Below are 26,675 nucleotides of genomic sequence, written 5' to 3' on the forward strand. Positions count from 1 at the left end.
GGCAATCGACAACTTGAGTGCATTTCCTCCATCACGGATCTAGGTTTCACCGTGGCTAACGACCTTTCATGGGCGGAGGCATATTGAAGACATTGTTGCGAAGGCCAACAAAACCCTTGGCCTTATCAAAAGAACTTGCCGGGACTTGTCTCAGCCCACCATCAGAAAACTCCTGTACTAGTCTGCCCTCGTGAGACCTAAACTGAAATATGACAGTAACCTGTGGTCACCTTACACAGTCAAGTATTGTAAGCTGTTAGAAGATGTCCAACGTAGGACAACGAGGTTCATTTTGAGCTATCCCCAAGACATTTCTTATACTGAGAGACTTATTCAACTGAACTTACCTTCTACACCCTTAGAGCACCGCAGAGAGATTTCAGACCTGCTACTATTTTTCAAATCAAGAAATTGCCTGATTACGGATATCCATGATTATCTGTGCACTTCTAATCCTTGTTATAAAACTCGCAACTATGATCCAAACAACTATAATGTAAGATTGAAACACAAACAGGACTACTTTCAGTTCGAAATTATTTTTTAATAGGTCTGCAGGGCTGTGGAATACTCTTCCACCCAACGTGAAATGTTTAACCTCGCTCCCAACATTTAAATCTAAATTAAACAACTATACTTTTCCAAACTTGACTCATACAGCCCTCCAGATTAGTACCTTATAATCTTAAATAACTTGCCTTTCTTGTCACTCTTTTTAGCCTTTTCATTGTATCCTTTTACTTTTTTGTTATATAATAGGGGTTAGGCGTCAGTTGGGACGAAAGTTCTGTTCCTATCTCCTGCCACTCCATTTTTTACTTTTTCTTTCTTGGTATTGTGTAATGTAGATTAGTTATTTGTATTTGTTGAACTGTAGCGAATCTATTAAACTGAACTAAAACTAAACTATTATTTACATAAAAGATTTACCAACTGTAGTCAAACACTGCAACACTCAACTCTACGCTGATGACACACTGCGGATATACTTCAGTTTCAAGCAGGTCGACACCATTCAGAATCTAAGCTATCCGCAGACCTTGAACAGATTATAACTTGGTTGTCAAGTAACTACCTATTCCACAATTTTAAAAACAACCAAGGTAATGCTAATTGGTACAGCTCAGAGACTGCGCATGACCACAAGCTTTACCGCCAATGCCAATGACAATGTCTTTGAAAGAGTTTTCAGCTTTAAGTATCTCAGTAGGAGTTGTTCTTGCCCCATGCCTTTCCTGGAGCGAGCATATAGATCACATTGCCAACAAGATATCATCCAGGCTTGGAATGCTTCGCAGAGCGCGTAAACTCACCACGTGAGGCTTGTATCACACTGAACAACTCGATGATTTTTCCACTCTGTGTATAGGATGGATGTAGTGCCACCAGAGTTAATAGAGGGTTCCCTCTACTAACTCTGGTGCCACTAAGAAAGACTACCTTGATAAGCTACAGAGACGTGCTGCGGGCATCATTGAATGTTGGAAAATTAAAGAGAGCGAGTTGCATTTCACGTTTTCATGGCTCAGCCTACAGGCACGCAGAAGCTATCAAAACTGTATGTTAGTCTATAAATGCTTTAACAATCTAGCCCCAGAATACTTGCTACACGAATTCAAATTCTCTAGACACTTCCATAATTATAATACCAGGAAAAAAGATCTGATTCGTTTTCCTCTAGCAAAAACTGCAAAATACCAGCCGGGGAAAAATTCGTGCCGGGGCAAAAAATCGTGCCGGAGAAGAAATCGCGACGAAAAATAAAGTCTTGTCGGAGAGAGTCTTACCAGGAAAAATCTGAGGAGGTGAAAAATAACGCGGATAAGAAACATGAGATGCGATGTTTTTACACCACATATTCTGGAGTCAAATATATACCCGCTGGCTTTATTAGATCGCAAGTTCATTTGAATTTGTTGACCGTTCCGGTCGTCGCACACTCCGCCTATCTTTTTTCCGCCTTGAATGGATTAATTCTTGTTCTAAATATTGCCATTACGACTATGAGAAAGAATTTCCAATCGCGTTACCTTACGCCGAGCTGAGGAGGGAATTCCTCCGTCAGTTGTTCCGGTTAAGAGTTTCTAGAGAACGACCTGCAGGCCAAAATTTTAAGGTAAGGTAAGCTAGGAAGTGCTTTTTATTTACCATATTCATGAGTCAATGTTAGATTGAAGTTTCTCATGTGGAATGTTTCATATTACTTCATCCAGAGATCCGACGAGAGTCATGTCCAGTTCACCTAAAGGAGGTTAGGAGTAAAAACAACTCTTAAAGACAGAGGTCTTTTTTTATCTACCACGCGAGTTATAGCTGTCTGTGGAATAATGTTCTTGTCCTTATGAATAAACCAACATGTGCAGCCTGCATTAAACGTAACGTGTTGTTAATAATTATTTTGCAAATGTAATAATCCGGACGCATGAGTGATCTCAGCTTAATGGTCAGTTCAGAAAATAAGTGATTCATTCACTTTGCATGGATTTACACCAAAGAAACTCTACTTTTAGTGAAGCTAAATGTTCAATGCTTTGGCTATCCGGACAGTGGTAAAATTTGAGTCACTTAATTTTCACTTTCTCCTATCAATAAATGCATCGTGTGGCCTTATCTTTGGATTGTGTACAAGACTGAGTGCAACATCCAAGATGTAAAATTATGAAATAGCTAAACATGCACATTAGAAAAGTGTTCAGTGGCTGTTAACATTTGGTGTTTGTGGTCTAATCACTTACATTTAAAATCTTCAATAAATACAATGAATTTTTAAAAACTATGTATGCCTGAAGGTTATTCTAATGAAGTTACAGCTGTAAGCTTACAATGTTCTGTTCAAACTGGTATTCAGGCTGCGTAGATATCACTCCTGTCCTTGTGTATCGCTAATGAGGGAAGTGTTGACTGGAAAGTGCATTACATTTAACCCTTGCCTGTGTAGTGAGTTTGAAGCATCAATTTGTTAATTGCAGGAAAGAAACCAAAAAAGCCAAAGCCAAAATTTGATTTTACGAAAGGTCATCCATCACCTACTACATCCCCATCGTAAGTGTTATTTAAGTTCTGTTTTGCATTCCTCTGGCACAGCATATCCAAGTTGTTGATGGCAAAACTTGGATCAGCCGGGGCAAAGGATAATTCTTTAGAGTTTATTGATTAACTATTTGTCATTAACTCCCGAAAGGGAAGCCCTTGTTATTTCAGATAACAAATTGTTACAGGGTTAGTTTAGGGTTAGGGGTTAGCAGTTAAGGTTAGGGTCTGATCGTCTGTGTGAAAGGAGATGTTTTAAGCTAACTTTGGTATATTTGATTTATTTTTAGATTAACATAAATAGTATTGATCAAAATACATGTGTTAGAAGATTGTAATTGTTAGCGTTTTAAACATCACCTTGAAAGTCTGTCACTTACTTTGTGGAACTTAATTCTCATTTCATCCCACCTAATTTTTCAGTACCACTCCACCTAGGAATTTGAGTGATAAGGCTACACTTACTGTTAATGGCAAGGTTGGTATTTTGTTTCCAATTAATCAACAGTCTTCAAGTTATGTTGTTCTTGCACTCTCTCTCTCTCTTTCTTTCTCTCTGTTAGCTATTTATAAATTAGTTTTGGGACCATGATTATTCCCTTGGCAGCAAAATCTTACATTGCATTGGTTACCTAGTCAAATACTCCAAGTTATTGACAAAATGAAGTTTGCTTTTCTTACCATTTATGGTATATCAGTGGTAACCAATATTTCTTGTTCTTTTTATGCTTGTTACAGGACTTTGAATGTATTGCAGATGATTTAAAAGAAATAATGGAGCTCGGACATGGAGCATATGGTTTTGTTTACAAAATGCAACATGAACCTACGGGCTTTATAATGGCTGTCAAAGTAAGTGAAAAAACAGTTCTCCCTGTTTAAGTGTAATTTTACTGGTCATATGAAATTTTTTGTCATTTCATTTATTTTATAAACCACAGAGAATACGTGCCAATGTAAATTCAACAGAGCAGAAGAGGCTTTTGATGGATTTGGATGTGTCCATGAGAGTGACTGACTGCCCTTACACTGTACATTTTTATGGTGCACTGTTTAGAGAGGTATGACTGAAAGTATAACTCTTCCACCAGACCTTAGCAATTCTGGCTGCTCTAGAGTTTCCCTTACACTGTACATTTTTATGGTGCACTGTTTAGAGAGGTATGACTGAAAGTATAACTCTTCCACCAGACCTTAGCAATTCTGGCTGCTCTAGAGTTTCCCTTTGTTCCATCAGAAAAAAATTGATTCATTTTGACAAAGAGCAGACAATTATTTGGCCAGACCTATTTCAATTAGATAAGATGACATATTTATTCAACAGGGAGATGTCTGGATTTGTATGGAGCTTATGAAAGCATCATTAGACAAACTTTACAAAAAAGTTTATGCCACTCCTGGCCGAAGGATGCCTGAGGAGGTCCTACGGCAAATAGCCATTGCTGTAAGTTTTGATTTACTCTTTCCTAAGCTATGCACAACATGGTTGTTGTGAGGGCTGTGTTGAAATTGTGAGAATTGATTTTAGATGATATTATGCTGCAACAGTCACTGTACTGTCAGTAACAATTATGGTATTCTTGTTCTGATAATTATTTTGATTGAGTCAGGAGGTTAATTCACTAAATTTGACATGTCTTTTGATATAGTTCATTGTTTCCTCCACCTGCTTAGGTATTGATAAGAATTCATATTTGAAATAATTGTATTTTATTTACTGGCACACAGATGGTCCATGCATTGAATTATTTGCACAGTAAACTGCGTGTAATCCACAGAGGTAGGCACTCTATTCATAATTAGTCTATCATATTATTTTATTTTTTTTTTTACCATATATTTTTTTCAACTCACCAAAATGCTCTCTATTTTTCCTGGTGTAATGGGCCATTCACAAAGTTGGAAGAACCTCGTAAAAATTGTAAATCATGAAGCAAGTGATTGACAGCTTTTCTTAAGAATATGACACTTTGATGTTGGGTTTACTTTTTCTAACAGCTATGAATGATACAAGAATGTTTGTATGAGATCAGTTAAAGTTTTCTCTTGAGCTGATGGTCCTTGCTTCTGTAGCACAAGTATCCCTTCAGCATTTTGTCAAGTTTTCATAATCAATAGACCAGTGTCACATGCACTGGAAGTAATAATAGTTCTGGCGAGAGATATAAACTGTAACAATAAGTGTCTTGCTTAAGAACACAAGACAGTGATCGTCATGGGCTTCAATATGGACTTCTTAACCCCAAGTCAAGAACACTTATCAGTCATTGTGCCTCCCATCTGATTTACATCATTAGTTCAACAGCAACAACAATTACAGCAAAATTTTACTAGCTAAGGGTAAGAGTTAAAACATAAATTACAAAAGCTGAATGCACCATTGATTATTTTCATTGTTTTATTTACAGATGTAAAGCCTTCGAACATTTTAGTGGATGAAAAAGGAAATTTCAAACTCTGTGATTTTGGAATAAGTGGTCAGCTAGTAGACTCGCTTGCAAAAACTGTTGATGCGGGATGCAAACCTTACATGGCAGTAAGTATTTTTAAAATCACATTAGTCATGAAAGAATTGCAAGATAATGAAATGTGTCTAGATGAGTAGTTCTATGACTATGTGATATTGGTTGATATTATGGGTTGTGACATTTTACTTTTTTCTTATTTTAGCCTGAGAGAATCAACCCAGCCAAAAACATGGAAGGATATGATATCCGCTCTGACATTTGGAGCCTGGGAATCACTATGGTAACTAATTTATACTAAATCTTGTTCTTCCCTAAATCAATGTGGAATCCAATACATAAGAGTACTTGTTCTTCCGTGAAACATTATGGTGCTCAATATATACTTGTTCTTTCAGGTAAACAATTGCCGAAAAGAAGCCTGAAGGCTTTGTTGGAATTTAAACCCATGCCTCCTAGAAACTGGCTGGGTGCTACTATCAACTAAGCTACAAGGACAGAGAGTTCTATACCATTCATTTCAACTTGTTATCAGATTCCTCTATAGGATAGAAACAAACTTATTTTAACTACACAACTGCCACTTGTGAGCAAAAAATAAGAGAGATTGACTCAAGGATTCTAACTGTGATTCTGAGGTTATAAATGATATCAGCTGATAGTGGTCCTGTCTTTTACAGATAGAACTTGCTACTGGCAAATTTCCATACACTCAGTGGAAGACACCGTTTGAGCAGCTTAAACAAGTTGTTCACGAGCCCTCACCAACTCTTCCTGATGGAGGACCCTACTCAGATGAATTTAGAGATTTTGTTGTCCAATGGTAATTTTTAATTTTTGGCAAAGCACTTATAATTAACCCTTTTTCACCAAACTCTTAAATAATTTGATTCTCCTTATTGTTATCCATAAATTAGTTATAAAATCATTTGTGAGAATCAGTAATGAATTTATTAATATCCCCAATTAAATTTTAGATGAGGTCTTTATTCTCATTTCCTGCCTTCTTGAGAATGAATGCTAAAAGTATTGGCTATGGTTAGCTGTAAAGTAGTCGAGGTGATCAAAATTATAATTTAGCTGACAGAAGAAACTTTATGAGTATTAAAATGTTCTTTTACCTTTAATTTGAATCTGCAGCTTACAGAAAGACTACAGTAAAAGGCCTAACTATGTCTTGCTCATGGTAAGTAAACAATATGTCCTAATGTTGAAAATTGTTAAGACTGCCATATATTCTTAAAAATTTGAGTCACTTTGTATATTTGTCAAGTATGTTACATACTTGACTTTTGAGTGATCAGGGGATAATATTTTTTAAATCGTTTGAGTTAATGGTTTTTCCATCTGTTTGATAACTTTGTACAATAAAAACCAATATACACGAGAGAGCTCACATACTATGGATAAGTCATTTAGCAATTTTTTCTTATAATTTTTTTTTTTAGCAAAATTGATATCTGTAGTTATTAGATAGGAATTCATCCATTTTACCATGACGTTCATTTAATAGAGATGAGCATTCTCGCTACAGAATAACAAGAACATGTAACAATACGGACCTTAAGATTTGAGGATGGCGTCTTCTTCTAGGACTTCACGGCATATAAAGGCCTGGGGCGAGAACGCCGTTCTTTGCGTGGAAATTTAGACTTAAGAAAAGGTAAACAGGACATGAACTATTTCCAGCCCCTGGTCGAGAATAGCCTCCTTCAAGAAAGCGCGGGAAGAACTTCTTTTAAGTTTTTGTGAGGAAATCATTAATGAGGATGAATTTCTGTTGTTGTATGATGTTAACAAGTCGAAAAACCCACAGTATCGTTATTGGAATTATGAAAGATGTACATTGCAAGATAAAAGTGAGGCTGAGTGTAAGACAGATTTTCGCTTAAAAAAATACGACATCCCTCTCTTGGTTGATGTTCTTGGCTTACCTGACGAAATATAATTAAAATCCAGAACTTAGCTGGTCTCTAAAAAAGTATAAAAAAAATTAATGTAATGGAGGCCTTCGAAATGAGTATTCTTTGTAGTGTGATGAAACTTGCATGGGTAATAAATATGACAGTCTTAATTACGTGAGACTCAAATCACTTTGAAGGTAAGCTGAGAAAACAAGCATCTTTGATATATCTATTCTCAAGCCGTGGAAACGGCATAAGAGTAACCAGTAAATTACCAGTTCATGAATAAATCGGTAAAACATGGCAAACAGGAGGACAATTTATAGAGACTTCAATTGCAGCGCTCGAAAACTTTTGATTAGGCTCGCTGTAGAAACTGCGAGTTTGACTTCTGATTATAACTACACTCTACTTACATCAGCCAACCTTTCACATGACTTGATAAATTGATGCTCAACATGATAAATTCTTCTATTCTATTAATAAGGAAAACATTTGGAGTCTACCAATTAACTCATGTTAATTGGGACCCGCCAACAGCTCTCCAAAGTACAAACTGATAGTCTCTTAGTTGCCAATACTGCTGTGTCATCTGTAAGCGAAGCTAGAAATCTCGGAGTTTGGTTTGACTCTAAGTTTTAATTTCAAACACACATTAACAAGACATGCCAGTCAGCGTTTCACTATATCTATAATCTAAGACATATACATAAACTTTTATCATTTGAAGCTGCAAAGATGATAGTTCATGCATTAGTCATCAGCTGCCTGGATTATTGCAATTCAGTCCTATATGGTATACCAGCTATCTACACGAATAAACTACAACGCGTGCAAAACGCAGCCGCGAGACTTCTCACAAACACACCATGCTGCGCGCATATCACACCTGTCATGGCAGACCTCCTTTGGCTGCCTGTAAAAGTTAGAATAATTATTTTTTAAAGTTATTTTATTTACCTTTAAAGCTGTACATGGTCTTGCACCTGTATACTTTACTAGTCTATTATCTCCTAAACAGTCTAGCTATAACCTTAGGTCTATTGGTAACCACACTCTTGCAAGGCCCAAAATCAAATCAGCCAAGACGACTGGAGACAGAGTCTTTGTGGTTGCTGCTCCAGTCTTGTGGAATGCATTGCCACCCGGTCTTAGGAATATTGGCAGTATTACTTTATTCAAGAAACAATTAAAGACACATCTTTTTAGGGAAGAATATTTTTAGATATTTTACAGTTTTTATCTATCTGACAATTTATTATTATATTACATAGTTAGTTAGCCACATCTGTCAATTTTATCTAGTATATAGTGTTATATTAAGTACTATATCAAATGTAATAATAATATCATTAATTGTAAATAATATTTTCGAAACGTCAGCTTTTATAATCATAACGGTGGCCAATATACCATTTCAACTTTGTTGATATATTCATAATATTTTCATAGTCAGTTTTCCTTTTCAACTTGTAAAGCGCATTAGATCATATATCTAATGAATTTTGTGCTATAGAAATAATAAAATTATTATTATTGTTATTATTATTACTTACTTGGAACTGGAATCCATCGTCTGTCTATGCAAAAACAAGCACTGCTAACAACAGGTTATACAAAAGAACAGCAAAAACGGCAAAAGAAATGAATAATTTGAGCTCCAAAGCCAAACACATACTTGCGTTTTGTGCATGACGCGAAATTTTAAAAATGGCGCACTCACCACATGTGAAATGCCATCTCATTCACACAGAGACAAGCGCAATGTCATTTTTAGGTGAAAATGACCTTCCAGTGGCATCCTAGACAGGTGACATCCTCAAATCTTAAGGTCTCTAATAACGATGTGGTACGAATGGCTCGCACTGGGCTCCTATCGGGCAAATCATATGTAGAGTCCAGGTCTCTATCTTGTTATAGCGTTCCACTCTAGTTATTGTTTTCTGAATTATTTGTGATAAATTGACTGATAATGTTGTGTATTTGTACTCAAAATCTCTTTTCTCGTTTACCTTGACCAGGAGTATGATTTCTTAAAAGGAAATGGTACAGATAGCAGTTTTGACACTCAAAGTTGGATAACACCCATATTGCAAGAACTGGAACAGTCAAGTTTATAGTAAAGAGAGAATGTAACAGTTGTTGACTGGTCAGAGTAGAATAGGAGAGCTTGGTTCAGTAATTATGTGGAGGAGTTTAAGAAATACTTCCTTTTAATAATTTTTTTTTATTAAATACTACTTATATCTTATTAACCAAGCACGAGGGCCGTACTTGGAGAATATCGGTCCGAGGTCTTGACAGTATGGACCGAGCACAGCAAGGTCCATTCAAAAAAGACCGAGGCCCGATATTCTTCCAGTACGGTCCCGAGCAAGCTTGGTTAAAAAGAGATATATCATACGACTGAAGTTTAAAGGGACACAAGTGCAATATCATTTGGGACCATTCGGGACAGTGCCCAGTCCAATACTGACAGAATATTGACCGGCAATAGAGCATTTTGATTGTTTGATTTTAGTTATTGGCCCTCTGACTGCCCGAGTCCTTTAGTAAAGTGGTATGTTACATAGATTAGCTGGGAAGATGAAAATGACTTTTTGTAACAGAAAGGTACATGTTGGATAAATATGTCAAGATAATCAAATCTGCCAAGTTTCAGGTTCTCATGTCTATCCATTAAAAATGTTATCAAAGCCAGTTTCTGGAACTTAACAAAATAGCATGTATACTTTAAAAGCCTTGACTAATTTTTATTTAGAATGAGTGAGGTATAAAAGCCCAAACCAGTGGGAGAAGAGAGAAGTTCTGTCAGATCATCTTTGAGATTCCTTCAGAAATTTTAGAATTCTGAGGCTGTCTAATTGAAACCAAGTGTCTATTTTTTCTCAATTGCATTGTTCTGAGGGATAATGTCAGTCTCTTACAATCAATCACACCAAACTTCAAAAAAGAAGCATTTGGAATGAATCTAAGTACATTTAAACAAATAAATCAATCGCAGTAGGTTTGATTTTTTCTCCCTAATAACATTATTTCAATTCTTAAAATTGAATAAGCACTGTACATTTTGGTTGATGTTTTGAGGAACTGTGGTTTTTTATGTTGAAAATACTGAACAAAAGATTCTTGGTCATTATTTTTCTTAAATTTGCAATATGATGCCAATCATTTTCACAAATGTTCCCAAGCCATTGACACTAATTTTTAGTGATTCTTTAAATTCTGCTTTAGGTATTATTTCTCTTTGATGAAACCCATTTGGCTTGATTCCCACTTTTTTGCGTGATATTAACATATAACGATGTGATTAAATACACACACTATCTTAATCTAATATTCTCCCACCCTGAGATGGAGGACAAACCAATTCCAAGTTACAGTAGATGGGAAGATATGTTTGTGGATTTGGAAAAAGGTAAGAATGGTTTTTCATCTCCTTGGTTTGGTTTTGTAATGATTTGAGGAAATCTTATGACTAGCTTTGCACTGGAAGAATTTTTTGGAACCACTTTACACAGGAAGACAATTGTGATGATAGATGTCTTTCTTTCTAGTTAGTAGTTTGGTATATACTTTTAGACAGCCAATATGCAGGTTTTTTTTTGTGGTTTTAATTACTAAACTTTGCCCAGTTAAGAACAAATATTTATTCTTTTTAAGTCTTATGTTTAGTTTAGTACCTCCTTGCTAACTTTGGGTTTGTTAGTGGAAAAGTGGGAGTTGAACTGTTTGTAGTTAATTACAAAGCTAACAGTAAAAATCAAACTTCACTTAATTAATGTAGCTATTAATGAAAAACACAAATAAATGCCAATGGTTTATTATTTTAGGAAAAAGGAGTAACTTTAATTTTATACAACTCTTAATTCTAAGGCCTTATTGTATGTTATTTTGTGTTGTATAAACTCGGTCCCTTACATTTGGTGATAATGCTGTAATATCTATTGTTAATAATATCGTCAAGTTTTACTAGTCAGTTACTGGCATCAAATTTTGTAAGTGCAAATTCTATCCTTTAATTTGTCGAGGTAAAGTGGTTATTTCAATGTTTCCAGTGAAAGAGAGTCCAAAATAAACACAGTACAGTTTTATAATTATTAGCTGCAGTCTTGCTTAATTCTTGGAGATATTTTCATTAGTTAAAAATCCCTTTCAGTTAGAGATTCCATTCAGTTCCATTTGAAACCCAGTTGCCATCAGCTTGCTTGGCCACATTTTGAAAGCAACTTGTGTTATTCCTGGTTATTCAAATAGGGCCAACATCGCGTTTCTCAGTGACCTTGTATTCGGCAATTGCTCGTATTTATGGACGGCGGTGCGATTTTGAAATCATCAAAGCTATCCCACAATATTTACATGTAACCTCGAAACTGTCCTACCCCTCCCTGCCTCGTACGTCCACTGAAAGGAACGATTACGTAATAAGATATTGACCAATCAGGGACATTGTGTCAGCACACCTCGTGGATATGTACGTCATTGCAGCTTCCTCCTCCGACATCTTTTCTGCCGGCGACCTTCTTGAAGCTTACTGTTTTTCTTTCGATCGCCTATTCGACTTTGAAAGCCTCAACAACCCGTAAGCAGCAAAAAATCATGTCTCGCTTTGACAGAGGTCGCTGCTTTGATCCAGGGAGCCGTTCAGAGCGAAAAAGGTAAGGTAAACTGTCTTAGATCAGAGTGCGCCATTCCGACCATTGCTTTGTAGTTTCTAATTCATTGTTGTCTTGGCTGAATCTTTAGGGCGATTTTGTCTGTCTTACGGAGGTGTACTTTTGTAATGGTTAAATGACCCTTTTACAGGTCATATTATGGAACTTCTAGGCGAATTTGTGTAACATGGAAGTTGTCCTATGAAAAGTGCCACATGCGATTTCCTCTCTCAAAGCGACAGGAATCTTGTTTTTCGATGCGTGAATAATAGTCGTGCTTTTGCCTGGATATCGTAATTTTAGGTTATTTTGGCCTGTCTGCTAACTTCAAAATTTTACCGTATCGTTGAATTTAATCATGTAAACCTTCAAGAAAGTGTGGCGGTGTTGAAAGGTTAATGGACTCATGGAAAGGGACCTTTTGATGCTTGTTCAGGGAAGGGGGACTATTTGTCGTTTCTAAACCTGTAGTATTTGTATTTAGTACTGTGTTAGTAGTGTTAGTATTTGTTTGGTTTTGTTTTCTAATCTTGTTTTTTGTTGAAGATGAACCAAATTTATTCTTTTATTCTTATAGCTTTGGAGGTGGTGGGGCTGGTGGTAGAGGAGGTGGCCGAGGTGGTTTTGGTGGAGGATCATTCAGAGGGGGTGGAGGCGGAGTATTTGGTGGCAAAAAAGATAAGTTAAATAACAGTCCAGGACAGCATCTTAGGAAACCAAAGTGGGACCTTGATGCACTGCCTAAATTTAAGAAAGATTTCTACCGAGAACATCCAAATGTGCAAAACAGATCCATGGTAAGAATATTACAAAACTTTCTTTGAAACCTTTGTTGGCAAGATGTTTTCAAGAATCTGTGAAAATTCATGGAGTGTTTACTAAGCAAAAACATGGCAGACCTCCTAACATATACAATCTCCCTGTCTTGTTAATTGCGCTGATGGGCTATTGAATCTGATTGCTTTTGTTGGGTATTCTTTATTAAACATTTTTAACAGAGCAGAATTAAATCACTTTTTGATTTTGTAATTTCAGCATGAAGTTGAAGAATACAGGAGACGTTCTCAACTTACTGTTCAGGGAAGGAATGTCCCCAAGCCAGTGGTAACATTTGAAGAAGCTAGTTATCCAAGTAAGTGTCCTTGATTGGTTTGTCAAACTCTCTGAGGTTTAAGATGAAAATGTAAGAGTTTTTACTCAAATAATCACTGAATTGGCTAAGCTGCACATTCACAGCACTTTTTCTTAACTTGACTTATTATTGTAAGTGAAGTGGCTCTCCCACAAGCCTGGTGGCTTCTTGGTTCTCCTCACCTTCTCACTGTTATCACTTTAAATAAATATTTTTATTGTTAAAATAAGGCAAATAAAGATGATGATGATGAAAGAAATGGTTGCTTTCAGGGTATTAGTACTAGTGTTTGCAACATTTTATTCAGAAAAATTATTTTCTCCCTCAGTGTGAGTAACGTTTTGTTTTTGGAAATAAATAACTTTTTCTTCTAATTGAGAAGCTTGGTTCAGAACTTTTCTGGACAGTTTTTACTTAGTGTGGTCCTCAGAAATAGCAGTATGTGGTTCATTTGTCTCAAGCATAGGACAAAGAACAAAATGGAGTCCTCCCTAAGGAATCAGGGTAACTGATTTCTAACCATAAAATGAACAACACGCTCTTTGTAGATAATATCATGGATACAATTAGAAGTGAAGGATTTCAAGAACCAACAGTAATTCAAGCCCAGGTATTTCCAGATATACAAGTATATACAATACAACCCACGTGCACTCCAGTACCTCCATGTACACTCAGCCCCTGTAAATTTAAGGAATTGTACATGCCTTTTGTGTGTAGGTAATTTGGTTTTACAGACTAAGTTGAAATTGTAAATTGGTCATTGGAAAGAGTTGAAAAGCCTACATTCCAAGCGTTAGCCCCCCTCAGAGCAAATGGATTTGCTTGAAATGTCAGCTTTTTAATTCTTTATGGTGGCCCATTTACAATTTCAACTTAGTTGATAAAACCAAATTACCCTGTTACCCCCACTGATACAGCAACTTAGTTTCTTTAGAAACTTATCCCCTTTATTCAATTGCCTTCTCTGTGTGGTTACACACATGCAGTTAAAGTTACACACACGTAATGTTTTCACACAAATGCATGCATTTTTATTTGTTTTTGGCATTCAATACATGCACGTGTGTGTGCTCTTTCCAGTAGAAGTAATTGTTGTGGGAATAGGTCCTTTGCAGTTAGAGGTCACGTGCTTGGATACTGCATAGCAACACAAAACTGGAGAGCAAGCTATCCAGTAAACAAACTCTTGTAATAGGTCAAGCATATCTGGCTTTAGACAATAGTTTTCTGTTCATTACGCTCAATCCTTTTGAAATATCTACAAAAACTGTAAGATATTTACTAAATATCTTGTTCGGACTCGATTTTTGGATGGAAAGCACGATGTTTTTCTCGAAATCGTGAAAAAAACTCACCAGCAACCCACTTGACGGCTAAGAAACATGGCGGCTTCGCAAGGTATGTACTTCAAAAAATATACTTTTTTCTGCTTTTTTTCAGTTATTGGACTTCTAAAAGTCTATGAAAATAAAATATTAGATCGAAAATAGCAATCGAGTGGAATCTTATGGCATTTTATGCCCGATTTCTTACGATATTATGAGAGTAGTTATGAGAGTAATTATGCATCTTACATTGAGACTAAAAACAATGCTAAAATTCACTGTAGATTTCTAAACTACCGACGAGCCATCAGGCCCGAAGAAGAAATCTTCGTACCATTGTTGTGTTCCCTTGTGTAACTGGGATTCTAGACATCATCCTGAATTAAAGTTACACCGCTTACCTGGCCGGGCAAAGGATGACCAAATGTGCATGGCTTTGTTGTAGTCCAGACGGAAAAGTTTAGGATCTTGGTGCAGTAAATAATGGTCAGAATCCATTTGGCTTAAAAGTTGTCAAAGAAAGTGAAACTTCATCTGACAATGTCACATATCTAACTAAAGACCAGAACACTAACCAGTACAAACTGAAGACAACAGACATTCATTACTACCAGATTCAGTACCAGCTTGGACTCATAGGATTGGAATGGTGGGATTTTTTTTTTTAGTTACATTGATGACAATTTGTTTTTTTTGCTCTAGAATTAATTTTGATCCTGTGTTCTTCCAGGAAGCTAAGGACAAAGTGGATAGTTTTTTCTTCAATTACTTTTTACATTAAGACTGTGTTCACAATGTATGGCAGAGGAAATAGGGCAGCTTAATTAAATTTTCATCAACAACAAATTAGCTGATCATCGTTTATCATCTTCAAGGATTGAAACCCCTACACCAAGAAAGGCTTAAAACTTTGGAACTCCCATTTTTAATATAAAAATGTTCCTGTTTCCCTATGGATTTTTTTTTTACATATTTTTGATCACACTGATTTTTACTGCACCCTTCCGTCATACATGATGAATATTGACTTCTCAAACAAAACGCAGGTTGCTCTGTACTTTATACTTTCCAGATATTCCAATTTATTATATCCATTTTAAAATCACCATCAAATCCTGTAATTTGTTAGGTTCAAATTGTATGATTCGATCACGAATCCCACTGTTTTCAGTCTGAATCGCACCTGTTTGTAACAAAATTCAACACTACATTTAGAAGACCAATCATATTGCAGGATTTTATACAGTTTGCCACTCAGATTAGAGCAAATAATGTACACAAAATGAAATATTTTATTTCCTATGTTTGACATTGCTACTACTCTCTAAAGTGAACAAAATGGAGCTTCATTTACATAAATCCAGAAAATGTTCAGTGTCGTACAATTTCGGTCTCACATCAAACGTTTGATTTCATATCACACTCCTACTATGCCATCATGTGATTTGATTTGTTCACTTGTGTTTGATATCAGATCAAGTTGCACTCCACTCAGTTCATTGACCATTATTTTTTTCTTTAGGTAAAGTAGAAACATTCCCAATAAAATATAAATAACACAATAACTTCACTATAGCTCATTGTTACTATTAGATAAGGTTAGTGGGCCCTGGAAATTTGTAAGAAGGCAGGCTATAGTCTATGACTAATTGACTGAACCCAGTGTAGATGATGGTGCATCAGAATAAAAAAAGTGGTATCCTTTGACCCTCCTTATTGCTCTGTCAACATGTATTCTCAAACTTGCTATTGTCATCGTTTTCTGAACATCCTGGGCAGAGAATTGTTCCAGACTTTCTAGAAACGGAGGGATATTTAGCTCCACCCCCTTCTCCCTCAGCAAATCTTCAATGTCAAACCCTTTGTCAGCCATGACCGAGTCCCCAGGCTCTAACAAATCTAGAGTTCCACTGCACCTTGTGATTCCCTTATCACTTATCCCTCCAGTGTAGAGGCTAGAAACAAAACTAATAACTCCATAAGGGGTAATACCTATTAAACCTTTTAGTGTAGTAGTATTTTTATATGTAGAATGAAGCTGTGACTGAAGTAGCAGTGAGGTAGGTGTTTGGACAAAAATCTCAGTACAATCTACTATAACACGCGTGCTTGCATAAAGCCTTTTGAAACCTTCTGGCATATAGCTATTGACATCTTCCCTTGATGGCCAGATCACTTGGCTACCAAGGAAAAAATGCGAAAAATTAGTCCATGTGATCACTTTTCTGCAAACTGATGATCTGTGTATCTGAAACCTATGTGCTAAGTCCTGCTCGATTAAACCAAGCTTGAATGGCACACAAAACATAAACAACTCATCTTCCAGAAGCATATTTCTTGAACCTGGTCTACTCTTTCACCGGAAGCATAACAATGTCATATGTGCAGCAAAAGGCTGCAGCAAACACATAATTACTCTCATAATATCTTAAGAAATCAGGCGTAAAATGCCGTAAAACTCCACTTGGTTGTCATTTTTGATCTAATATTTTATTTTCATAGTCTTTCAAAGTCAAATAACTAAAAAAAAGCAGAAAAAAGTATATTTTTTGAAGTACATACCTTGCGAAGTCGCCATGTTTCTTAGCCGTCAAGCAGGTTGTTAGTGACAGTTTTTTTACGATTTCGAGAAAAATATCATGCTTTCTATTCAAAAGTCTAGTCTGAATGAGAGATTTGGTAAATATCTTGCAGTTTTTGTAGATATTTCAAAAGGATTGAGTGTGATGAACAGAAAACTATTGTCTAAAGCCAGATCTGCTTGACCTCTTGCGAGAGTTTGTTTACTGGAGCGCTTGCTCTCCAGTTTTGTGTTGTCAAGCACGTGACCTCTGGCTGCAAAAGTCCTATTTGTATCTGTATCTCTATGTGGGAATCTGTATTTCATGATTTAATCATTAATTCTTTTCCAAAAGTGCTAAAATCCAGCTGCGTTCTTCATTACATGCAGGTGCATGTTGTGATATGCAGTGTGCATGCTCCACATGTGTGATGCTCCATTCTACAAGATCAGTCCCACATTTCATTCATCAGTGGGGAGGTCCTTACTCGGAAATCTGTGCCTAAGGTGTTGGATACCATCTTAGGCCACAATTATTCTTTAGTTTTCTTATGTATTTTTTGCTTTCTATTAGGGCTGGCCAGTTGCACTTAGTGGAAGGGACCTTGTTGGAATTGCACAAACTGGATCAGGGAAAACTATTTCTGTAAGTTGCACTGATTTTTGTAATGCAAGAACTGCTATATAATTGTGACCATTGTTTTTTACTTGATGTTTCATTTTATTGGTTAACTACAATACACTGTTGTCTGCCTTCCTTAGTTCATTTTACCAGCAATAGTTCATATCAAGCACCAACCTCTTGTCCAGCGTGGAGAAGGTCCAGTGGTAAGATTGCTTGCTTAATGATATAGAGGCTCTTTCTTGGAAGCTAAGATTAATCGTGACCAGGAACTTACTTTAGAAGTATTGACAGAAGTAGAGAAAAAACTGATTTGTGTGACCTAAAGTTGTATTGTTGTCTTTATACTTGAAGCCATTTTAGGCACCATGGTGACTAAAGTTAAGTATTGGAGGCTTAATTTAGAAAGAAAACAGGAAAGTCAGTGCAATTTGAACTGACAAGACTTGATAGTAATAATAATAATAACTTTTATTTATATAGCGTTCATATCGTGGGCTCATGACGCTTTGCAACACTGTGCGGGCGACTTTACCAGACTGCTAAGCAGTTCACAATCAATGAAAGACAAATCTAACAGATGCCCCCTCCCTCCAATTCCCAGTAAACAGGCCAGACCACATCACAGTAATCTCGTGAGTGGGTTCTTTAACATCCCCTACCTAACCAAATTAACTAATAGATGCAGAAGACGGGACCTATGGTTTATTCGTCCTTATCCGAGAAGACTAGAATTTCTATCCATGTCTTGATGTTGTAGAAAAGTAGCACATTCTCCTCAGTTATTTTAAGACTTTGAGTGTTGGTCCAGCTGGGGCTTGAACCCTCGACCTCCCGCACAAGTCTGGTGCTCAACCAATTGAGCTTCCTTCTTTGAGTACTCTTAGTTAGTCTTAGTGTTTCTCTGCTAAAACACCCCTCTGGGCTGAATGAAAATGGTAATTTTATTTGGTTTTAGGCTCTTGTACTTTGTCCCACAAGAGAATTGGCACAGCAAGTGCAAACTGTGGCTTTCCAATATGGTCGGAATACTAATGTCAAAAGTGTGTGCATCTATGGTGGGGCACCTAGGGGACCCCAAATTCGTGAGCTTGAAAAAGGTAAGGTAGCCATAACACAATTTGCACCACTCAGAAGACTCTGGTGCTTAAGAAATTTGTTTTCAGTGGCTGTGTTTTGAAAAGTATTTAACTGCAGAAGTGACCAAAGTTAATTTGGTTTAGATTGAAAATTCAACTCCTGAATTTAGGATTTGCTTGCTGGGAAGTTAGTCTGGGTAAATACTTTTCATTCAGGAGCCTTAAATAAACTTAATTTCCCAAATCTTTCTTTGTAATGTTACTAACTTGGTGAAGAATTAAGAGGTGTAATTGTTTTTAGTGTCCCAAATGGCGGGTTGTCATTCTTATGCTGCTATGAACCTGGAGTGCTATGGTCAAAACTTGTACCTGCTGTGTAGGGTACCTAACACTGTTGGCAGTGAATAACAACCTTACTTCCTCGTTCCTCATGTTCTACAAGTAGATTTGTGTTTACTGGAGACATCATTGGGAAACTTTCATTTATGTGACTTCTACTATTCCTGGTTTTAGGGGTGGAGATATGTATTGCCACGCCAGGAAGACTGATTGACATGTTGGAAGCTGGCAAAACAAACCTGCGACGCTGCACATTTTTGGTGCTTGATGAAGCAGACAGGATGCTTGATATGGGCTTTGAACCACAGATTAGAACAATTGTTGAACAAACAAGACCAGACAGACAGACACTCATGTGGAGTGCTACATGGCCCAAGGAAGTGCAAGGGCTGGCAGCTGATTTCTTGCGTGACTGTGTGAACATCACAGTTGGCTCAGTGGGGCTCACTGCTAACCACAAAATCTTACAGATTGTGGATGTGTGTGATGAAACTGAAAAAGACTACAAGTAAGTTAAAAGGTCATTGTCTTTGTGTAGTAAGTTGCAATTACCTGCAGATGGAATTATTTCCATCTTGCACATGGTTTTTGAAATTTCTTTTTTTTAAGTGTTGATATTATAGTTTTTATCTGGGCCTAGTACTTACAGAATGGGTTTTGAGTCACCAGTACCCCTTAAAATGTTTCCAATGGTATAAAGTCAAGAGTGGAAGTTCAACTGTAAAGTGACTAGCAAACACAATGTGTTATTTTTGTAAGGTTGATCAAGCTTTTGGAAGAAATAATGGGAGAGTCTGAAAACAAGGTAATGGAGTCATGTAGTTTTTATTGGTTGCTTGGTTGAAAAATTTATCTTTGGGTTCTATTGTGTCACGTTGGATTTGTTATTTTATTGTAGTCCCTCATTTTTACTGAGACAAAAAGAAGAGCAGATGAACTAACAAGAAGGATGCGCAGAGATGGGTTTGTGTTGCTTTTTACTAAACACATTTTGCAGGTGTTACCTGATGGATAGAGCAGCTGATGAATTAGCATTTCATTCCTGAATTTTCATGTTGACCATTATGAATTCCTCGTTACTGATGCTCTCTGTTAATGTGTGGTCAGATGCATTTTAGTCTTGCAAGTTCTTGTTGTCCAATAATTATCTGTTTACTTCCCTCAATTTAGATGGCCAGCAATGTCCATTCATGGAGACAAATCACAGCCTGAAAGAGATTGGGTATTAAATGGTATGTGTGGGTTTAAGCCTTGATTAAGTGAATGAGGTGTGTTCTCAAGTGAGACACTTAACTCCTGCAGTGTCTTTCTTTAATAGGTACTGGCAAACTGTTAGGGAAACTTGATGGATTACTGGGGGTAGTCTGTAATTGATGTGCTTCCATTTAGGGAGAGAAGGAACACTCCTTGTGGTTTTATTTTTTGGAAACTATTTGCCCAGTGGCTGCTAGGCACAAAGGCTGACTAGACCAAATTTTATCATAGAATTAAAAAGTTAAGAATGCTGCATTAAGAGGTACAGACAGACATACATACATACATACACGTACATACATACGTTACTTAACCACTCCCCATAGGGGCTTTTCAGGGTCAATTCCCACCCATCCCACCCAAGGGGAGGACATCAACTACACAGTAATCTCATGTGTGGGAAATTAAGGTTACTTCCTACCTTCACGGGTGTCCTTTGGGAAAAAATTTGTACACATGCTAGTTTGAAGAAAACCCTAACAAACTAGACCTCAAAACAAAGCTTAAATGCAGTTTATGATAAAAATATAATTTAGGTGATTTTTTTAGGAAGTGTCAGGAGCCGGTAAGGCGTGAAACGACAGAGGGTCCTTCTATTTAATTTATCGGGTATCGGATCCCACGGCACGAGAAAAATGGCTGCACAGTCCCATTCACAAGGCATCAATCAACCAACCAACGTGTCAGGCTTTTCCGATATTCTGATTGGTTGTCTAGATATTCGCATCTAAAGTTAGAGTAGTGAAAAATGTGTGAAGCGTGTTGCGTAGATGGATACCACGCAAAAAATATTTCAAATATGGATTTCCTGACAAACTTTTGTTCGTCATCATCTCAGAAAGGTGTTAGCGAAATTTCACGAAAATCGGTCAAATCTACATACCCTATAAATTTGCTCAAAGTGAATGTATTCCTCTCAAAATCAATTGCAAGATTTTTGCTCCTAAGGTTTGTAAACAACTAGTGCCACACTAGGAGATTATCTCGCCCCCTGAAACCACAAACCAATGAGAAGATGAGACCTAGCCTTAATGACAATGAATCAAGATTTTCCCGGGAAAAGTATCGCATAGCAGTCACTTTTTTTTTATCTCACTTAGTCGATCGTTTAGTAATGGACAAAGTCGGCGAAGGAAAAACCCACGGCAGAAAGGGTAAATCTGTCGCATTCTTCTTTTTCTCCATCGGTTTCATCAGATTCCTAAAAAGAATCTTGTTTACAACCTTCTGTGGTGTTGACTTTAATTTTTAAGCTGCTTGCCTCAAGAATAATCGAATGCTGCCAATCTTCAGTGGGCACCGAGCTGGTCGCTTTTCTTTGGGCCTGTTTTCTTTTCTTTTTCTTTACCCAAGGACTCCTTTCTAGTTTTGAGTTATGTTTTTATTCATGAGAAGACTTTCCATGAGCAGTTAACTTCCATGAGTGAATTTTGTCGTGTGCGCGATGTAAACAAAATATGCAAATGACAGGAAATTGCCGTGACACCTTCCTGATTTATTAACTATTATTTGAACATACATTTTGCTAACTAAGTCGGATGCTTTTTAGTTAAAATGTCTAACTTCAATCTAGTCCAAAAAAAAAAAAAAACATTTTTTGGGCCTCTGAAGGTAGGAAGGGACCTTAACATCTCCTACCTAACCCTGCAGGAGACCGGGGCCTACGGTTTATTCATCCTTATCTGAGAAGATTAGAATATCTATCCATTCTAATCCACATAATTTATTACCTCTCTATCCATTCTAACCCACATAATTTATTACCTAGACCTGATGTAGAACTTAAAATGAAAATAAACATTTAGAAATAGCTGGGTTTGGGTTTGGGTTTATCAAGGACAGCCCCATCAGAACCAGTTAATGAGTTGTATTTGCTGAATAGTGTGTATACAAAAGAAATAAATCTTTTTGGGCTTAACCTCCTTTTCTATTAATTTTCAGAGTTCAGGAAAGGAAATGCCCCAATCCTGGTTGCTACTGATGTTGCCTCCAGAGGACTAGGTTTGTACATGTTTTTCTTACTGGTTAACAAGTACAGCAAACATTTTGGGTTTCTTTTTTTTTCTTATATACTAGTAGCTCTCTAGTTCTATTACAGTGAAAAGACAAAAATGAATCTTCTGGAGTGTAGTGGTTTGTGCCAGTTGTTTTGAACTGTCTCATTTACTAACTCTACATTCTATTTTTTAATCCCAGAGTAGGATTATTCTTTTTAATCTGAGGGTTCATCATCCTTGCTGTGGTTACTGTTTTCCTTGATTGGAGGGAACTGTGCATGACCTTGGTTTGTCAGCTGAGCTGGAGGGAAAGGAGCAGTTTGAATAGTTCCTTCTTTTTTTTAGGATGTTTAGTTAACCTACATAGCTACCAGATTTTTTCCCATAAAAAAGTGTAAAAATACATTTTACATTGCAATCTTGTGGGCCGCTGTCAGAAGCACTACAGCTAGAAAATATCCTCCATTTCAGGAAATTGCCCAAGTTACAGAAACAACTGGCAAAAGAGAATTTTTATAATATGGAGAACATTTATTACTCCAGATACTTTTTAGTTTGCAGTGAAAGTTAGTCTTCCTCCAGGAAAATACAGTGCCTCTTTTGAGTAACTCGTGGTGGCAAATGCATTTATTGATAACTATTGCCATCTAGATTGAAGGGTGCTGGTCTCATTTATCTGTGGTTCCCATGAACCTGAGAGTAGGATGAAAGGTTGAATTTCAATAAAATTTTGTGAAAGAAAAATGAAAGAGTGGAGTTGTGTTTGATGGTTGTACAGATGGAGTTAGGTTCCACAGTAGTGTAAACATGTGTGGGTCCTGGCAGATTCAGCTTTTGCTGCATAACAGTACTATCTGTACAACCTCAAGCTCTCAAGTCAAAGTCCAGTGCTCTGACTTACTATTTCCTTGAAAACAACTCCAGTGCTAAAATATTAAAGGCAAATTACTTTCAGCTTCATATTTATTTTCCATCCAAACCATTAGTGAAGATGTCAATTTTAACAAAGCACTGGGCTTTGACTTAAAAGTTCAGTGCAGCAGATCAAAATTTCTGTCTTGTTATACAGAAAGTCTCCTATGTACAAGTTAACATGACTAAAAAGAAGTTTATAAAAACTTGCAGGCACATTGTAAATTGACGAATTCTGTTGCAACTTATCCTATATCTTCCCTGTTGTGTTGCAATGTAGTGCTGAATCTTAAGGGCCCACAAAGTTTGCATTTTGTTACCTTAAGTAGCAGGCAGATATGCCTGGTTTGCTTTCATTGAGTCAAAGAGAAACCACATTTCTGTTCCTTCCCTCCCAATCATCTGGACGCGCTGAGTCATGGTTTTGTTCCTGCTTCAAGTGTAACCTGGTGAATATTTTTTTTTTATGCCGGCTCCCAGAGCAGACACACAGTACCTCTAGTGTTCAGGCAAGTTTGTTTGGAGAAGTACCAAATTAGTAGTCAAATTGTATGTTTTTTTGTTTTTTTTTCTACACTGCATTCTAAATTGGTGGAAACTGTTAGCATTGGAATGGGAATGGTGAACCATGTGAGTCTAGTTTGATCTTTTGGGTGAGAGTAGTCGATGAAATTGCTGATGTTTATGGAAGTGACTGGTATAAGCAATTAAGTCATCTGTTTGGTGCCAGATGTTGTTGACAAGTGATTATAGTTGACATCTGTTATTATCAACTAATGACACCATGCAAATCCCTCCTCGTGACATTCACACACAAACTTATCGGGCAACCTAACTTTTTATAGATCAAAACTGATCAATTAAAACAGGCACAAGTTTCTGGAGTCTTAGAGCCAACCACATCATGGGAGAACTGCTCAAGTGATTGTCTTAAACAATGTATGATTCTCACTTGACAAACAAAACTCAACTTGACTCTGGCGATGACTTAAGTTCAGGTTAAAATGCTGGTCACCACTAGTAACAACAGTTCTTTTCAGGACTACTCTTACTTGGACAATCAGACTACACAATTGTCTCCCTTGGTTTCAAACCATCTACTGCATGTGAGTATGAAGAACTGTCTCCAATATCCTTTGAGAATTAGGATTAGGGAGCTGGCATTTGGTTTTGATGCCCTCTTTTAACTTGCTCATCTGAGTGTTCATTTTATGACAAGATGTCAATTCATTGTATCACTTAGATATATCCGACATCAAATTTGTCATCAATTTTGACTTCCCAAGTTGCTCAGAAGATTATGTACATCGCATTGGAAGGACAGCAAGGTCTGATCGCACTGGGACTTCATACACTTTCTTCACTGTTGGAAATGCTAAGCAGGCCAAGGATTTAATTTCTATTTTAAAGGAAGCAAACCAACATGTTAACCCAAAGCTAATGGCACTTGCAGAACAAGCAAAGGGAATGTTTGGCAAAGGTAAGTGAGGTTACTGTATGTTACCCCTTTACTTTAATGTTTCCACATGTATCTGGCATGTTGTTGACTTAAAAGAGGGACAAGGTAATATGTTGACAAAAAAAAACATGCTTGATCTGGAACTGGTTCTTTTGGTGTGTTTTGGTTGTAATATGTTGACAAAAAAAAAACATGCTTGATCTGGAACTGGTTCTTTTGGTGTGTTTTGGTTGTAGTGTAAGTCTGGTTAACTCTTTTGGGGTGTTAATGTGTGTCTTATCCTATTTTTTTTTTAATATTTTGCAAGGAAACCTTTCACTCATTTTTTCCCTCCTCTTCTTTTGCACCACCTTGAACTTTACATTATGGCAAAAGGTGTCCTTTGGTTTTCTATTGTTTTTCTTCAGGACGAAGCCGTTTTCGTGATAAATCTGGGCTGGGGAATAGTGGTCACTTTAACAGGAACAACTATGGGGATTCCCGCAGTGATTCAAGAAGTGGTGGTGGAGGCAGATCAGGTGGACATTCAAGCTTTTCAGGTGGAGGCCGGGGTTCCTCTGGCCGAGGTGGCAGTCACATGTCCAGTGCTAACAAATCATTCAACTCCAACAGAAGTCAAGACTCTCGTGTAGGAAGGAGTCACTCACAGCAGAATGGCTCCTGGAACCATATGGGATCACAGCAGCACAATATGATGGGAGGAGGAGGATACAACAATTACAGCAATTCTTATGCACACCAGGCACCTCCTCCACCACCACCAGGTCCTCCTCCTTCCCACTCAAACCCTCCCCAGCCTCTCATGCAACAGCAGCAGTACAACCAAGCTACTACATACTCTCAGCCATCCTACCAAGCTTACCAGCAGCAAGCCACAAATTCCGGGCAGGGCCAAGGGCAGCAGACTGCAGGGTGGTCTTGAAATCAGCAGCAAAGTAACATTCTGCTGAACCTATTCAAAATTCTATTGAATGATGGTTTTGTTTACTTTCCAATTTGTTTCCTTTTGAGATCCACAAATTCAGGCTGATGAGCCTTTAGAAGGAACTTGTTTCCTCAATTTGCAAGATAGCTAGCTGAGCAGTGAATGTTTACACGTTCAATTCTGATTTAAGATTATTTTCCAAATCAGTTGCTTTGTAGATGGCTTTTTTTTTTTTAGAGGATAGCTCTATGCATTAGATAAAATTACTCCCTAAGTATTTTAAAGTTAAGGATCTATCTGTAGATTTTAACATAGTCAAGGATCAGACTACACCTTCACATAGTCAAGGACCCAAATAAATTTCAGTCAACTGTGATTTTGTTGTTGTTGTTTTTAGTCTTTCTGATTGTGTTAAATGGGGGTTGTTGCTGTTGTTGTTGTTGTTGTTGTTGTTTTTTGTTGTTTTTTTTTTCCAGGACATCAGCAAGTGACTAGTAAAATTCAGCTTTTGTGTAATACCTTTAAACATAGGACCCCTCTTTCAAATTACTGGCCAGAAAGTTGAGGGGGGTGGCTAAGGGGTGTTTAAACTTACCCTCTTGACAGTATAAGCTATAAATTATTAATTTGGATATATCAACAAAGTTGAAGTGGTAAATTGGCCACCGTAACGATTACAAAAGCTGGTGTTTCGAGCGTTACCCTTCGTAGGAGTGAATAGAGGAATTGTGGGTTGTGTGTGCTTTTAAAGGCAGAGAATGGAGCTACGTTATTGGTGGGAACATGGACGAGAAAAACAAGAATAAATTAGTGGAATGAAAAGCGTTCGTTTTGAAGTATCTTTCAAACCAGCAGTCTAAATCCCACAGGGATCAACGAACGCTTTTCGTTCCACTAATTTATTCTTGTTTTTCTCGTTGCCATGTTCCCACCAATAACGTAGCTCCATTCTCTGCCTTTAAAAGCACACAACCCACAATTTCTCTATTCGCTCCGACGAAGGGCTAACGCTCG

The 26,675-nt window shown here is 37.2% G+C and overlaps 2 protein-coding genes and 1 long non-coding RNA gene across 6 annotated transcripts; all 3 read left to right on the forward strand.

Annotated features, from left to right (window-relative positions):
* Positions 1–1,906: 1,906 nt before the first annotated feature.
* On the forward strand, positions 1,907–11,499 carry LOC111324764 (dual specificity mitogen-activated protein kinase kinase 6). Of its 4 annotated transcripts, none has more exons than XM_088736191.1 (13): positions 1,907–2,116; positions 2,214–2,251; positions 2,970–3,042; positions 3,454–3,508; positions 3,769–3,882; positions 3,972–4,091; positions 4,355–4,474; positions 4,759–4,810; positions 5,439–5,566; positions 5,701–5,778; positions 6,176–6,318; positions 6,636–6,681; positions 7,009–7,572. In XM_088736191.1, exons 2-13 carry the CDS (start codon positions 2,230–2,232, stop codon positions 7,012–7,014), a joined length of 957 nt encoding a protein of 318 aa, XP_088592317.1. In that variant the 5' UTR covers positions 1,907–2,116; positions 2,214–2,229; the 3' UTR covers positions 7,015–7,572. The 4 variants fall into 4 exon arrangements, with proteins under 4 accessions (XP_088592317.1, XP_088592316.1, XP_088592319.1 ...); XM_088736190.1 differs by having other exon boundaries at positions 7,030–7,572; XM_088736193.1 differs by lacking the exon at positions 7,009–7,572 and adding an exon at positions 9,421–11,499 and having other exon boundaries at positions 1,909–2,121.
* Positions 11,500–11,885: 386 nt separating this feature from the next.
* On the forward strand, positions 11,886–26,037 carry LOC111324739 (putative ATP-dependent RNA helicase DDX5). Its single transcript, XM_088736182.1, has 14 exons — positions 11,886–12,057; positions 12,632–12,851; positions 13,090–13,186; positions 13,735–13,796; positions 17,649–17,720; positions 17,837–17,902; positions 18,655–18,796; positions 19,289–19,622; positions 19,874–19,919; positions 20,013–20,077; positions 20,285–20,346; positions 22,310–22,369; positions 24,521–24,757; positions 25,144–26,037. The coding sequence occupies exons 1-14, from the start codon at positions 11,999–12,001 to the stop codon at positions 25,656–25,658; spliced, it is 2,037 nt and encodes a 678-aa protein (XP_088592308.1). The 5' UTR covers positions 11,886–11,998; the 3' UTR covers positions 25,659–26,037.
* LOC148721441 (uncharacterized) lies at positions 13,805–15,360 on the forward strand. Its single transcript, XR_015992499.1, has 2 exons — positions 13,805–14,587; positions 14,799–15,360. It is a non-coding gene; the product is annotated as an uncharacterized LOC148721441 (long non-coding RNA).
* Positions 26,038–26,675: the final 638 nt, after the last annotated feature.

The sequence above is a fragment of the Stylophora pistillata genome, chromosome 10 (genome assembly GCF_964205215.1).
Source record: "Stylophora pistillata chromosome 10, jaStyPist1.2, whole genome shotgun sequence".
In the NCBI taxonomy this organism is placed as follows: Eukaryota; Metazoa; Cnidaria; class Anthozoa; order Scleractinia; family Pocilloporidae; genus Stylophora; species Stylophora pistillata.